The sequence below is a fragment of the Nilaparvata lugens genome, chromosome 8, assembly GCF_014356525.2.
Source record: "Nilaparvata lugens isolate BPH chromosome 8, ASM1435652v1, whole genome shotgun sequence".
NCBI lineage: Eukaryota > Metazoa > Arthropoda > Insecta > Hemiptera > Delphacidae > Nilaparvata > Nilaparvata lugens.
Window position 1 is genome coordinate 48,005,883 of NC_052511.1, and position 16,905 is coordinate 48,022,787.

Genomic DNA, 16,905 nt, shown 5'->3' on the forward strand with positions numbered 1-16,905 from the left:
AAACAGCTGAGACCTTTCGTCGTCCTTGTGATAGTAAAAAGTAGCGAGTGATTCTGTGGAAAATAACAATATCGCATCTCCGAAATTCATAGCTGAATATAGCCAGCTGTAAAATGAACATATATTTGAGAGATTGTGTCTGTCATGGCTTCTTACCTCTATCCATAGTAGGCTATGGTTTCTGTTTATCAATAAATCAACTAACGAGCAAAGCTCGCTATTACCCCCCAAAGAATATAGGGTCCTGGGTTTTTCCCCAAAATGTTACATTCGAAGATGTTATTTTATTCTTCATTTTTCCAGTTCTATACAAATGTGGTTTGAAGTATATATACATTAAAACATATACTCAGTCCCACTTCATATTACAAACATATACATTATTAGTTATTGAATCATGAATATTTATTAGAATATAGGCCTGCAGAGAAATATAGCCCTAAGTAGGAATACCCTGAAACAGTTTCTTAAAAATCAGGAAAACAGATAATTTTTTTTTGCAATGACAATTTTCATCTATTTCATTGGGGATCATATTCTATTGGAAAATAACTTTCACATAAGCTGTTTCCAATATTCTCACCAACTCTGTACATACTTTTTTGATTGTCTGATTGTGCCCTTTATTTTGCTTTCACTGTGACTCTTGCAACTTGTTATTCTCACGTTGAAATTTATGCAATAACTCACTTATTGTGCCCTCATCAATAATTGTTTCCATTCTATATTTAAGCTTCAACTATACCACAGAGAAAATATATTCTTTATTAATCTATACCCATATAGCCCTACTTTCAAGGCAATTTCGCTACATTGTTGATACTGTGGAAGGAATTATACTACTGCTGTTTAAAAAAAGAATAAATAAGTATGAGATTCTAAGGATTCGTGTAGATAGACCCGAATTTTCATTATATTTATCTGATATGATCCTTGGAGGGGGGTTCTATGCCCCCCTGCCACTCCTTAATGGCACCCCTGGGAACAACAAATGACCAATGAAAATCATTCAACACATTCAAAGAATATACTTTTCAAAATTGAACAAACACCAGGCTACAACTAACTAAAAACCACAATAATAGAACAGGTACCAACATTACTGTTCTCAACATACTCCTCAACCCACTATGGAAGCCGATTCTCCTTCTTTACCCAACTTCATCTCTGTCTATTTCTTTCTCCCATTCTCCCTCATGTTTCTCTTCTTCTTTCTCTTCCCCACCATCCTCACTATCATCATCATCATCATCATCTTCGTTATCATCATCATCATCATAATCAATCTCCCCCTCCCCAGCTCCGCTCATGCCGTTGTCAGTAGTCGACTCATAGTCTTCAGTGACATAATCGAGAGTCGATATTTTTGTAGTATCGATACTTGTGCTATCGATGGGTTGTGTGCTAGTATCGATAGGTCGTGTCGATAAGGTAGTATCGACTGTCGAATCGGTTTCTAGGGTTTCGTTTTCTTGTAGCAGCCACCTGTAGATATCGTGGTAGTAGCTGGCGTACCAAGTGTTGACTTCGGTTTGTTTCATATTGAGATGTACTTTTCGATTGAGAATACTTTGTTGATGCCGGTCAGGTTCAGCTGTTTCATTTTGCCTTCCATGAACGAGTGGAGCTGGAAAATTGATGAAAAAATTAAAGGAAATTCCGAAATAGAATGAAAGAGTTGCTAAATGAGGCTGAAGAATGGATGAGGCTGGGAAATATAAATGGTAATCAATAAATGTGAAATATTTATTCGACATTTCTTTGGTTTTGAAGCATCTAAGTTTAGAAATCCACTTTGTGAAAATAATTGAGGACTGAAAATTTTGTAAAGTGAACAACTACAAGACTTGACCTATTTCGGACTAAGTGTAACTTTATCTAAATTTGTGAGAGGAATAGCACAAGGTTACCTTATTTTTCTCTCCCTATCATTTTGATGATGTACTTATTGTATCAATCAATAAGAATAATCATAAACGACTTGCAAAAATGATTAAGTTGCTAATGAAGTTATGGAAAACATAATTGTGAGAGATATTGAAATTAGAGTTTAAGTGCCGGTTGCACAGAAGCCGGTTAAATTTTAATCGTGATTGATTCCTCGAGAACCAATCAGAGAAGCCGTCTTTTCAGAAAAGCCTTCTCTGATTGGTTCTCGTGAAATCAATCACGGTTAAATTTTGACCGGCTTTTGTGCAACCAGGCTGTACCAGAGTCACGTATGAAAAAAAGCAACTGGTCGTATTAGAGAGTATCAAATCTTGTCTGCAATATACCAATCAATTATTTAATAGAGGATTAATAGAGAATTATATAATTTATGTATTATACTTACTTCATCAATCTGAATTGGATTCATATGCAGGGTGGCAAACATGAAATAGTTCTGTAAGTCTTCAGGACCATATCTGAAATGAGCAAATAAATTTTTGATATATTCACCAATTAACAACATTGTTACATGAAATTAATAAATAATTTTATGTTGAATAATTGATGATATAAGATGAGTAACACACATATTTTGAGGTAGTTTCATGATTCTGAACTAATATTAATAATAAATATTGATTATCATTGAGGTGATCATCAAAATCTGAACATGATACAAAATGAGATGATTAGGTAACGATGTTCATAGGCTATCGCAGGCAATAAAAATATGATTTTAAAATTACAATACTGTGGTGATATTGTATCATATTCATAGGGTTGTGTGGCAGAGAGGATCTGGAGTCCTAACTCCGCCCTAATAAATACATGTAATCAATCGATTCCTCAACAGAGGTGTTTTTGGTATTCATGGCTTTTCAATTATTATCTACTTAATCCAATAAATTTGTTCTGAATCCTCAAGTCAAGTTCTCAATTATTTCTTTGTTTTCAAATGAATTTGATAAGAATTTCCTTCAAATTAAGGAATGATCAATATAAGCTGCAAAATGATAGACTAAAATCACGTGAAGATGGAAAGTAGTGAAAATGATCACAAAATGAGAAAATATTATTTCAAATGATGGAGTTGAAGTACGATAGTTTCAAACTTACAGTGCTGAAATTTCCTCCGCATTCTTATAGAAAAAGTTCAGCATGGTCTCCGAATTTGTTTTTCTCCGAACCAGTGCTCCAATCAGAGTATTTCCCTCGTTATTTTTGAAGAACTCCGATTTCACGTCCAGAGAATCTTCAAGCATCCTGCAACGAGAAATAATTTAATTATATCAAGTTTAGATTAACATTGTATTTAGGATGCTATCACGTGATATCGGGAAAATAATCGTATCTTACTTGATCGAGACTGCCAGTCTTTAGCAAATACTTTAAACACTTTCTTTTTAAATTACATAGAACGACTGGGAGTCGAATTTCTCCAAAAAGATTTATTTATGACAACGGTGGACCTGCCGAAAGATCCCGTTGTCACAGTAAGTGAATAAATTCAATTATTGTAGAAATTTGACTATAGTGAGGTCCACCTTACAATGGCAGTGTTTGATTAGCAATGGTATTGCTATCCTTGACTATCATTCAACAAAGCAGATAGCGCTACCTCTTTCTCGCTTTGCTCTGGTGCCAGATCGTCTTTCAACAATGTAGAATCCTATTATATTAAGCGAGCAATTTCTGTATTTATATATCTGGTTATTTTTATATCTGGTTATTTATGTTTAATGTATCTCGAAAACGGCTCTAACGATTTTCACGAAATTTGGAACATAGTAAGCTTATGATATAACGATTCGATTTCTCTAGGTCTCATCCTTGGGAAAACTCGCTGAACGACATTAAAAGGATAATTCATCCTTGGCTGAAACAGCTGTGGATAGTAAAAGAGTGAGTGTGTGAAAAATCAAAATATCGCCTCCCCGATATTCATAAGATGACGTATAGCCAGCTGTGAAATATAAACACGATTATTTTAGAGAATTGTTTTCTGTTTATCAATGAATAGAAATAACGAGTGAAGCTCGGTGCCCTGATATTTAATAATTAATCAACAAAATGTTTCATCTTAATATAAAAATTCATCATGAAGTTATTGGAAAATATAATTTATTTCTTAAAATATAATTGATTATTTTAAACGAGAATGAACAGTTAATATTACATCAATAAACCTGTATCAGGTACCGTCTATAGAATCATTGACAAGACTGAGGATCGGCAACGTTGTTCTCCTTTCTTTCTTCACTGCCGTTATAACGTGGACCCCACTATAGAAATACGTCTTCGGAAGACGTATTCCAAAGATAGGATAACAACATTGCCAATGCTCTGTCTTGGCAATGCCTTCAATGACAGTAGCTGATACCGGTTTATTGATGTAATATTAACTGTTTATTCTCGTTTAAAATAATCAATTATATTTTATTAAGCAGGAAATTATTTTTTTCTAATAGCTTCATTGAAAATGTCCATAGTTAAGATGAAATATTTTGTTAACTAATTATCAATTCTACATTGTTAAAAGACGATCTGGCAACAGAGTAAAGCGAGAAAGAGATAGCGCTATCCGCTTTGTTGAATGATAGTCAAGGATAGCAATACCATTGCTTTATCAAACACTGCCATTATAACGTGGACCTCACTATATGACCATATGGTATATGACTATACTATATATATAGTAGTAGTCAAATTTCTACAATAAATGAATTTATTCACTTAGGGCCGTTTGCACAGTCAAAGCTTAAACTGAATTTAATCAGCTGGTGGCTTAAACTCAAAATGTAACACATTATAACAAACGAGACTTGATACGGATTTTATCCAGTTTAAAATGAAATTTAGTTTAAACTGTTACTGTGCAAACGGCCCTTTCTTTGACAACGATATCTTTCTGCAGGTCCGCCGTTGTAGTCAATACATTCATATAAATGAAGAAATTTGACTGCTAGTCGTTCTATATAGAATCAAATCAAATCAAAATCAAATCAAATCAAATTTTATTCACAATTTCAAAAAAACAATTTAGGGTCCTGCCAAACCTGTAGGTTTTTATAGTACATAGGTTTATATTTTGATAGTTACAAAAAACTTTGCCATGAATTATTGGATTTGTTTACATCCATAAAAATACTCACTGCATGATCTTGCTGGGATCCTGAGAGCAGGCCATGGCTTCCAGGTAGGACTCCCTCTTCTTACGACTGGTGGTCGACATGTACTGCTTCCTCACGAACTGCCACACCTCCTCTGGGCCGGCATTCACAGCTGTACACAGCAGGATGTCCTCCAGGTCTGTCGGAATCCTAAACATTCAAAATTCCTGATTAATACTATAGAGAGAAAATAGCATAAGAAGATATCCCACGGTATGATTTGTTTATTTTCCATGCTTCAAGTCAATTTTTGTAAATGGGTCCCTCTAAAAACGTTTAAACTGACAAAATTTCATAAAGTGATAATTCAGTGTAAAGACGTTGGTTGAATGGTTCGCTGCCTAGTGGTAGCATCAGTGGTTGATGGTACACACTATTTTATGTATAGTGCGAACTATCAAACACAGATGTCACTGCCGGGTGGAAATTATTCTACCAGCGTTTTTACACTGGAGCATCACGTTGTGAATTTTTTTTCAGTTGCAACGTTTTTAGAGGGACCCATTACTAAAGCGACTACTGTCTAGTATTACTGTTTTGTTGGGGTGAGAGTGTAAAGCCGGATCCACACTAAACAAATTGATGTTCGACAAACATGGGCAAATTTTATCATGTTTGACGAACAATGTTTGCCATGGCCAGTGTGGACGAGTCACTAAACAAAAAAAATATAATTTGTAAGTGGAGGAGAACAGGTTTGACTTGACTTTTGCAGAGCAGAGAAATTGAGGGAAATCAGCCCATTACAGTGATGAATAGATTCAGAGTAAGAAGAGCGGTTGCCAAGTTGACGATCAGGCTCAGTCGATGCAGTACTTTCAGAAAGGGAACTAGGTTGTGCCAAAACACTGAAAATGTTTGGAAAAACAGTAGTTTTTGGTTTGACAAACAATGATTGTACAAACATTTTAGAATGTTTGTCCCTGAGCCCCTCAACAAACATGTTTGCCGAACATGTTTGTCGAACATTTGTTCAGTGTAGACCTGGCCTAAGAACGGCACAGTATAAGAGACTACCAGCGTCTGATAGCTCCACAAAAAAGAACTACTAGGACTATCGGCTTCAGTTAACAGTGACATTTGAAAAATACATGCCCTATACCATGGGATATCTTCTTATGCTATACTTACTTCATGTTGATAGAAAATATTGATATGTAAATAAGGGTACTTTTTAAAAAAGTTTTGTACCCTAAAAGGCGAAGACCTTAAGGCAAGAGCACACAGACAGACTGAGAAAAAGTCAAACGTGTGCAAGCTGACACGTGAGGAAACATAATTATGAAGACAGACAGACGTGTGCGTTGCAACAGTCCTGTTTGTTGGACAATATATCAATTATTCTACTTGATTTGAAGCTACAAATGACTTGGCGGAATATGCAGAGCAGAGAAAAGTGGAAATACAGCAGCGGCGATTTTGCTGTGCTAAAGCGGAAAGCGTTCTGTAGTCAATACCTCATGATATGCATACCTAGTTTCCTCTCTGAAAGTACTGCATCGACTGAGTCTGATCGACAACTTGGCAAACGCTCTTCTTACTGTGGCTCTATTCATCAATGTAATTGGCTGATATCCCTCCACTTCTCCGCTCTGCACATCCCTCCAAAGCGTTCTGTAGTCAATACCTCATGATATGCATACCTAGTTTCCTCTCTGAAAGGACTGCATCGACTGAGTCTGATCGACAACTTGGCAACCGCTCTTCTTACTGTGGCTCTCTTCATCAATGTAATTGGCTGATTTCCCTCCATTTCTCTGCTCTGAACATCTCTCCAAGTCGAAAGTAATTTTATAAATAAAAATATAAATCACAGTAGCCTTTTGAATTATTTTGTCACAACATTTGTCAGGGTACTGAGATTTATGTTTTTATTTATATTAAAAGTAGCTCTAAAGAAAAAAGACAACGAAAGTAATTTTGTATGGACTATAGTTTCCTCTCTGAAAGCACTGACTGCATCGACTGAGTCTGAACGTCAACTTGGCAGCCGCGCTTCTTTCTATGACTATTCATCAATGTAATTGGCTGATCTACTTTTGAATTTCCTGTTTTAATTCGACTATAATAACAATCATGATTTAAATATTGTTATAATGATTGATTGATGAATTAACTCACTGAGTTTCAGCTTCGGACATGAGCAGGTAGACCTGTTTGAGAGCCCTGTCGACGCAACCGTGGTGTCCGAAGCCACAGGCGAGGGCCACCACTGTCATCCGCGTCAGCTGACTGGTGTCGCACTCTGGTGTCGTGTCGTCGTCGAAGCTCAGTGATGAGTACCAGTTGGAGACCAGCATCTGGATGTAGCGCTGCAAACCAGTTCATGAAATTATTATAAAATAAAAAGATTTTATTAATCCAAACAATAGTAGAATAATAGAGAAAGAGGAAGAAGAAGGAGAAGAAGAAGAAGAAGAAGTAAGAGGAGGAGGATGAGGATGAGGATGAGGATGAGGAGGAGGAGGAGAAGGAGAAGGAGAAGGAGAAGGAGCAGGAGAAGGAGAAGGAGAAGGATAAGGAGAAGAAGGAGAAGGAGAAGGAGGATTGAGAGGAGGAGGAGGTGACGAAGGAGGAGGAAGGAGGAGCAAGAAAAGGAGGAGAAGAAGGAGGAGAAGATGGAGGAGAAGAAGGAGAAGAAGAAGATGAAGAAGAAGAAAAGAGGATGAGGAAGAGAAGAAGAAGAAGGAGGAGAAGATGAAGTAAAAGAAAAGAGGAGGAGAAAGAGAAGAAGGAGAAGAAGAAGAAGAAGAAGGAATAGGAGGAGGAAGAGGAGGGGAAGGAGAAGGAGAAGAAGGAGAAGCAATAGGAGGAGGAGGAGGAGGAGGAGGAGAAGATTAAGAAAAAGAGGAGGAAGAAGAAGAAGAAGAAGAAGAAGAAGAAGAAGAAGAAGAAGAAGAAGGAGAAGAAGAAGGATAAAAAGAAGAAGGAGGAGAAGAAGAAGAAGAAAAAGAAGAAGAAGAAGAAGAAGAAGAAGAAAGAAGGAGAAAGAAAGATGATTCCATTGAGTTTTTTCATCAAGTCTCACTTTCAAAGTGCCATAACTTCTTCAATTATTACAATCGACACATTTTAAACACATAATTGTGTAGATAATTTAATTTATTTTAAAATTGTTCCCTTGTGAAATTCACCTTAAATTAACGGTTGAGGAGTTACAAGCCAAAAACCGCACGAACTGCACAATTATATTTTATTCTCACAGACTTCAGAAATCTCAGAGCCCAAAGCTTAGACAGCTCTGGAGCCTGTTGGATGAGTGAGGGAACGTCAGCACATTCTGCCGGCAGAAATCCTAACTACAACGTCACCTGCAACTCTGCAAACGGGAGCGCTCGCCCCATCTAGCGGCAGCAGTTGTAACTAAACTGTACATTGATTAAGGTTTTCGTGAATTGTGGTGTTATGGTTGATTGTACACTAAAACTCCATGAAACAAAAGATGTAGAAAATGAAACGGAGAACAAATGATGTTATATTACCTTTTCTTGTATATCTATGTATGAGGCTGGAAATAATAAAAAACTGAAAATAAGTTGATGGTGGTCATTTGTAGTGAGTTAAAAATCAATTATTACACTATGATTATTGGCTATTTTCTCTCGTCATCTTCTTGAGAGGAAGAAAACAGGATGAGGAGAAGAAAAAAATAAAAAAGGAGAAGAACTGAAAGAAGCATGAAGAAGAAGAAAGAGGAGGAGAAGGAGAAGGAGAAGATAAAGGGGAAGAAGTGGAAAAGGAAGAGAAAAAGATGAAGAAGAGTAGAATAAGTTGGTAGAGGGAGATGGAGAAGAATAGGAGGGGCTGGAGGAGACGGTAGAAGAGGATGAAGACATTAGAATGATGAGAGGACAAGGGAATAAGCTACAAGAAAACAAACAGGAAGAAGAAGAAAACGTGAGTGAAAACCCAAAAAACGTGTAGAACAAGAGAGAATGAAGAAAGGAGAGAGCAGAATAATAATGAGGAGGGGATAAAAGGAGACGGTAAGAGATGGAGAAGACAAGAAGGGGCAGAAAAGACAGGAAGAGAAAAAGAGAAGAAACAACGATAATAAAGCAAGAGAAAAGAAGAAGAAAGATAGAGAGGAAGAAGAAAAGAGAAAATTGAGAAGAAGCAACAACAAGAAGAACCAAGAATAGTGTATAGATATACTATATACCATCCTTGAAGAGGAACCAGGAAGTAGAAGATCAAGAAAAAATGCAAGATATCAGAAAAAAGAATAGCTAGAACAAGAAGAGAAAGAGAGAATATAAAAAAGAGAAGAGCGAGAAGAGAAAAGGAGAAGGGATGAGGAAGTAGATTATAGTAAAAGAGAATAGGATGAAGATAAGTGAGAAGATAACAAGATGTGGAGGATAGGAGTCATGAGAAGAAGAAGAAGAAATACGAAGAATTAAAAGTAATGAGAACCGAAAAATGACAATGATAACAAGATCAGGAAATAGATAACTTAAGCTGAATAATGATAGGAAGAAGAAGAAAAACAGAATGAAGAAGTAAGAAAGATGATCTTAGAAAAACAGTCAAGGAAATATTTTGAAATTCGGACACTCACCCTAAACAAGGGCCTAGCAGGCGTGCCAATCAACTTGGCTTCCAGAGTTTTGAAAATATCGAAGGCAGTGGTCCAAGGTATGATGTCGGTTTCATGCGCCAGGTATTGGCTGAGGTTGAGTGCAGTAGTATAGTTGAGGTACCCTGCACTGGCCAGTGTGAAGGCATCGTCTAGAAGCTGAGCTCTGTTGAGAGGGTGGATGTCTGCAAACTCACAGCTGATCATGTCGTCGATGAGGAGGTTCCAGGTATGGGGGTCGTAGTTCACACGGTAGAAACCTAGAAAAATAATTTCCAGTTGAAACTAATTATAGTACAATTATTATTTAACGAAAATCCTAAATAAATGCTGTAAATCACCCCGAAGACTTCTGCTACTGCAGACATTGACAACAGGGTTAACAGCTAGATGGAAATTGATGAGAACTACTATCCAAAAATAGTTGCCAGCCCGGGAATCGAACCCGGTACCCTCTCAATTGCTAGTCAGGAATGATACCCTTACAAAAACTGACAATCTCTAGATAGCAGCGCTCATTGTATACGAAGCCATAGCGGCCAACCAGGTACAGATGGAATTAAATAGAGAATGCATTTATTTAAATGCTAATTAATATATAATTATTAATCAACGAAAATCCTCAATAAATGCTGTAAATCACCCCGAAGACTTCTGCTACTGCAGACATTGACAACAGGGTTAACAGCTAGATGGAAATTCGATGAGAACTACTATCCAAAAATTAGTTGCCAGCCCGGGAATCGAACCCGGTACCCTCTCAATTGCTAGTCAGGAATGCTTACCCTTACACCAAACTGACAATCTCTAGATAGCAGCGCTCATTGTATACGAAGCCATAGCGGCCAACCAGGTACAGATGGAATTAAATAGAGAATGCATTATTCAAATGCTAATTAATATAATATAATTATTCAACGAAAATCCCAAATAAATGCTGTAAATCACCCCGAAGACTTCTGCTACTGCAGACATTGACAACAGGGTTAACAGCTAGATGGAAATTCGATGAGAACTACTATCCAAAAATTAGTTGCCAGCCCGATAGAGCGCTGCTATCCAGATATTGTCAGTTTGGTGTAAGGGTAAGCATTCCTGACTAGCAATTGGGAGGTACCGGGTTCGATTCCCGGGCTGGCAACTAATTTTTGGATAGTAGTTCTCATTGAATTTCCATCTAGCTGTTAACCCTGTTGTCAATGTCTGCAGTAGCAGAAGTCTTCGGGGTGATTTACAGCATTTATTTGGGATTTTCGTTAAATAATAATTATATATTAATTAGCATTTGAATAAATGCATTCTCTAATTAATTCCATCTGTACCTGGTTGGCCGCTATGGCTTCGTATATAATGAGCGCTGCTATCCAGAGATTGTCAGTTTGGTGTAAGGGTAAGCATTCCTGACTAGCAATTGGGAGGTACCGGGTCGATTCCCGGGCTGGCAACTAATTTTTGGATAGTTTCTCATGAATTTCCATCTAGCTGTTAACCTGTTGTCAATGTCTGCAGTAGCAGAAGTCTTCGGGGTGATTTACAGCATTTATTTGGGATTTTCGTTGAATAATAATATTATTATATTAATTAGCATTTGAATAAATGCATTCTCTATTTAATTCCATCTGCAATTCTAGTACAATAGTATATAGGTTAATCCCCGACACTACACATCGATTTTTTTCGTACGATATTTTGCCGTCCTTATGAATTCTATCAGATTAAATGGAGCTTGACAAACAGAATCTGTTTGAAATCATCTGTTTAATCTAATAGGATTTAAAAGGACGGCAAAATACCGTACGAACAAAAATCGATTTTTTTGTGCGGGTTTAAGAGTGTGAGCCTAAACCTTATCGAACGAGCCTATAGCTTCCACTGATGACATGAGACTCTCATGTTTAAACCAGCCGTCAGGCTCGCTTCGCTCGCCATATCCGTCTAGCAAGGGGGATCCGCCCCCTGGACCCTCGACTGGATCTTTCAAGAATGAGATCAGCAGGCTCGCCTGCATTTTTCATTTGTAGGACGATCATATGTTAGGACGATCCAGTCGGGGGTCCAGACTAAACGTCTGGCTATACGGATATGGCAAGCGAAGCGAGCCTGACGTCTAGTAATATAATATTCCCAGGAATAGCTCTGATTGAAGTAGCAGTGCCCAATCAATTTTTCCGCGATAAATCCATTTCAATCTTCAACCTGGTGCCAACCTAACAAAGTCAACTCAACTTAATGCCAACCCTTAAAATTATTAATTTTGTTACCAGTTAACAAGTGTTTCGAAGAGGTACTATCTCTAGATTATAGTTCTATATTATCATATGGAATGAACATTTCAATTTATTATGATTAAGAGGGTTGGAATAAGAAGAATATACATGCTAAAAGACGAACTTTAAACTCTTAAAAACCACCCTTAGAGTTAAAATTTTTCCAAATCCGTTCTTAGTGCGCCTCTAAAGGGCCAACTGAACATACCTACCGAATTTGAAAGTTTTTGGTCCGGTAGATTTTTAGCTCTGCGAGTGAGTGAGTCAGTCAGTCAGTGAGTGAGTGCCATTTCGTTTTTATATAATATTATATAGATATAGAAGATGTCCGACAATATTATGTCGTTTGTATGTTCGACTGCATTTTTCTTTCGATTGCTTTCATCAATAAACTTCAAATCTTCAACAGATTGAGTTCTTTGGCTAACAAAAGTGTATTTTTCTTCAGCCATTTTTAAGGATATAATTGGAACTGCATGAGGAAAAATATGTTGTACTTCATCATTACAAATCATCAATAATAAAAGTGTTCTTTTGAATTAGAGTGTTGTCCAATAATAGTGTTCGAATGAAATAAGTTCTTTGCCCTACGAAATTGGCTCACTTCTTCGTCCTTTTTTGAGGATATAACGGGATAACATTGAACTGCATGAGGGAAATATGTAGTAATGCATGCTTAAAGGTTACGAATTAACAGAGAAGCCGAACACTTTGACCCTGTCCCACAAAAGCCTGTTAAATTTTAACTAAATGCCACAAGAACCAATGAGAGAAGGCTTTTCTGAGAATGAACGGTCTCTGATTTATTCTCGTAGAATTTAATCACGGTTATAGTTCAACAGGCTTTTGTGAAATTATAACTACGAAGAAGGCTGGAATTGAAAACAATGAGATTTGAAAATGAATGCACCTACATCAACAAATTTTAGAAACGTACGATATATTTTTTTGCCACACTGCACAGAAAGCAGCTGATCTCCAGTCCCTACGTAGATCTGAAAGACATTGTTTGCAGACGACTCTCGTCTGACGTCAGAACTGGTTTCTTTCCGGCCTAGGCCGGAATGAGTACCATTTCCAGCCGCTAACATGGAACTTAGAAAGGTGATCATCATAACAGCTGATCAAAAAACTTTTCATTATTTGTGTTCATTATTCAATAATTAAAACATTCATAATAATATCATCTTATTGTCATTTGAAAGAATAAAAAAGTATAAACTCAACCTCCCACATAATTGAACATCATCTTTTAGGTTATTTAGAAAAATCAGAATAAAAAATAAAAATACTTGAACAATTTCCTGATAATCAGATTACCTCAGATTTGCTAGAGTCCTTCCACTTCTGCTTTCAGTGCTTAGTAAACAAACTATTCTCATATATTCTCATATATATTGTTTATTTTTGTGTGTGGCGAAAAATAGCGTTCGCACCACGGGCAAAAATGCTTTTTCCTACAGTTACCTTGAAAAGTGGACATTGCTGCACTGATTACAGAACGCAAAGAATCACTTTTCCGCTCTAGTACGGGAAAATTTTTTTGCACTCCAGATTTGCAACATGGCAACGCAAAATACCATATATGGAGCAACAGTGCAGCAAAATCAAAATGAAGTTGGTAACAGTGACTGCTGTGGATGCTATTGTGAGCAGAGGTGCAATGAAGCACAACGAGCTAATTATTATTCATTTCGTATTATATCTAATTAAATAAATGTATGTATCTTGGTTAAGTGCAGTAGCATATATACTTATATTATTTTTTGTAAAGCTTTTTGTATTTTGTTTTTGGCAAAATAAATTATATTATAACGAGGACAGCGACAGCACAGTGCCACATTCAGCACACAGCCGCCTCTTCATTCAAACACTACTACATTATTCAATTTGACAATAAATTGTTTTTATAATAATAAAATTACACAGAAAAACATTTGATGGATTTCAGGCAATTTTACCCATAATTACCCACTTTTCATATTCAATGGTAACTGTAGGAAAAATTAAATGTGAAATACGTGCGCAAAGTTCCTCTGCTGCACTCAACAAATCATTCCACCCAATAAACGTTTCCTTCGGTGCAGCAAACTGTTACTTTGCGCACTAGTTGCACAAATAACTATTCCGGCTCTCAATCTTTTCTCGAAACCTATTTCGAGCCGGAAAAATCTCATCTTCTGCTCTAGGTGCGAAATATCCTATTCCCGACTGAATGTAAAACTTGTAATTTCGAATACATCAAAATTAGAAAATAATAAACGTGTAATAACACTCAATTTGAGAAAGTATTGGTATAGAGAAAAGATAGCATTTGATATTGTTTCTCTATGGTAAAATCACCTGCAAGTTGAATATTGAACATTATCCACTCATCATCATCGAGGTTGATCTCGACCTGGTGGAAAGCATTGGACACGTTAAACCATTCACGTGGTCTCGTGTCGTTGAAATCCAGTTCGGTGCTGGTCGTGTAGGAGAGGGGAATCCACCAGCGGGGTGATTTAGCCGATTGCTCGCCTGATGAGTTGGTCATCAGGAAACGTTTCTGAAACGAACACAAAACTATTGAAGATAGAATAAATAGATTGTGAATTTATAAATGTATTGAAATAGTGAAACAGTACTAAACAGCACGCTAGTTAGAAGAAGAATCTTCTTTAATATACCGTGCTAAACAGTACACTAATCATGTGGAAGAGCTCCGTATTACAATGTAATCTGTATTTTGTATGGAATAAAGAATATTTGAATTTGAATTTGAAATTGGAATACATACAGTAGCAATAGTATTGATGAGTTTATTGAAATATAGTGATACAGTCAAGCCTTCTAATATTGAGATTATGGTGAGAGGAAGAGATTATGCTGAGATTCAAGTTATAAAGGCAGCAGCTGATTAACATCGTTATTATAGTGAGGTCCACGTTATAATGGCAGTGGAGGAAGATGGGAGAACAACGTTGCCGATCCTCTGTCTTGTCAATGCCTTCTATAGACGGTAGCTGATACGGGTTTATTGATGTAATATCAACTGTTCATTCTCGTTTGAAATAACCAATTATATTCAATCAAGCAAGAAATTATATTTTCCAATAATTTCATAATTAAGATTAAATATTTTGTCAATTATTTTTTAATTCTACATTGTTAAAAGCCGATCTCACGCTGAAGAGATAGCGTTATTAGCTTTGTTGAATGCATAGACCAGTTATAGAATAGACACAGCCTATTGTATATTCATACTGAAAGTCGATGAAGCCAACATCTACTGCCATATCTCCAAATCGTGACGTCAGCATCAGATAGAAAATTCTCTGTAGAGTTTGTTTACATTGTTTTCCATAGCAGATTGTGTCTATTTCAGTGGGAGCGCAGCTGGAGTTTAACCATTTTAATGAATAATAATTTATTTGAAATATACACAATCTGAAAGTTTTCTATCCGATGATGACGTCACGATTTGGAGATATGGCAGTAGATGTTGGCCTCAGAGGCTAGACTTCCCAGTGTGTCTATTCTATAATTGGTCTAAGGTCGAATGATAGACAAGCACAGCCACCTCTAATACAAGGCCCCGGCCTACGATATTGCAATGTCGCAGTGTAGGCCTAGGATCTAATACATGATTGGTGAAAAAGATTTTAAAAAATACCAGCTGATCTTTTTTACCAATCATGTATTAGATCCTAGGCCTACACTGCGACGTTGCAATATCATAGGCCGGGGCCTTGTATTAGAGGTGGCTATGTAGACAAGGATAGCAGCCATTGCTAATTCAACACTGCCATTATAACGTGGACCTCACTAACTTATATGACAGTATTTGATTGACATTGATGCTGCCATCTTTGTTTATCATTTGACAAAGTAAATAGCGCCATCATTTTCTACCTCATACTTTGCCAGATCGTATTTAAACAATGTAGAAATATAAACAATTAACTATATATTCAATCTCAATTGTGATAATTTATTTCTTAATCATTGAAAAATATATGTTCCTGCTGATAAAAATGTTCATTCATTTCTAACTGAAATGAAAAGCTAATATTAGGCTACATCTGATATATCAGTATCATAATTTATCCTCTAAAGAAGGCAGTATTAGTATCCTCTACACCAGTACCAGTTATCCTCTATAGAAGGCAGTGGCAGGGCAGAGAATCGGCTACAACGGTTCTCTTATCTCCTTCCACTGCATTTATAACGTGAACAGTTGATTTCGAATCACGAGCCTTATGGGCCTGAGTAGTATACTTGAATCATCTCTGTATCAAATTCATGAACATCTCTGGTGAGGTCCACGTTATAATGGCAGTGTTTGATTAACAATGGTACTGCTATCCTTGTCTATCATTCAACAAAGCGGATATCTCTTTCTTGCTTTGCTGTGTTGCCCGATCTTCTTCTAACAATGTAGAATTAATAATTAATTGACAAAATATTTAATCTTAATTATGAAAATTCATTATGAAATTATTGAAAAATATGATTTATGCTTAATAAAATATAATTATGATTATTTTAAACAAAAATGAACAGTTAATACTTCATCTTTTTTTTGTGTGTAGTTGAGAAGTTGATATTATTGTAATTATTCATGTTAAATGAAAAGACTAAGAAATTGTCAAAAACCACAGATTTATTGATACTTAGAAAGACCGGTTACGGTTGTTACACCATTGTCAATCTCTGATAAACTAAAACTAAATACAAGAGCAGCAGAATTTATACTAGTAGGCGAGTACTGCTATTGGTCAAGGGCATGAATGCATGCCATTGGCCCAGCTAAACAGTCTAACAGAAATCTGTACTACTGTTAAGTGGGAGGAGACTGTCAAGGGCATGAACGCCTGCCATTGGCCCAGCTAAACAGTCTAACAGAAATCTGTACTACTGTTAAGTGGGAGGAGACTGTCAAGGGCATGAACGCCTGCCATTGGCCCAGCTAAAC

At 36.6% G+C, this 16,905-nt stretch overlaps 1 protein-coding gene across 1 annotated transcript in view; it reads right to left on the reverse strand.

Annotated features, from left to right (window-relative positions):
• Positions 1-1,246: 1,246 nt before the first annotated feature.
• Positions 1,247-16,905, reverse strand: part of LOC120352862 (aminopeptidase Q-like) — an 86,140-nt gene continuing 70,481 nt past the window's right edge. The window contains exons 6-12 of the mRNA XM_039435172.1: positions 14,292-14,496; positions 9,664-9,941; positions 7,224-7,414; positions 5,085-5,252; positions 3,049-3,195; positions 2,336-2,408; positions 1,247-1,627 (exon numbers count right to left, since the gene is read on the reverse strand). Coding sequence (XP_039291106.1) covers positions 1,538-1,627; positions 2,336-2,408; positions 3,049-3,195; positions 5,085-5,252; positions 7,224-7,414; positions 9,664-9,941; positions 14,292-14,496 — 1,152 coding nt within the window. The 3' untranslated portion in view covers positions 1,247-1,537. The remainder of the gene's footprint in view (positions 1,628-2,335; positions 2,409-3,048; positions 3,196-5,084; positions 5,253-7,223; positions 7,415-9,663; positions 9,942-14,291; positions 14,497-16,905) is intronic.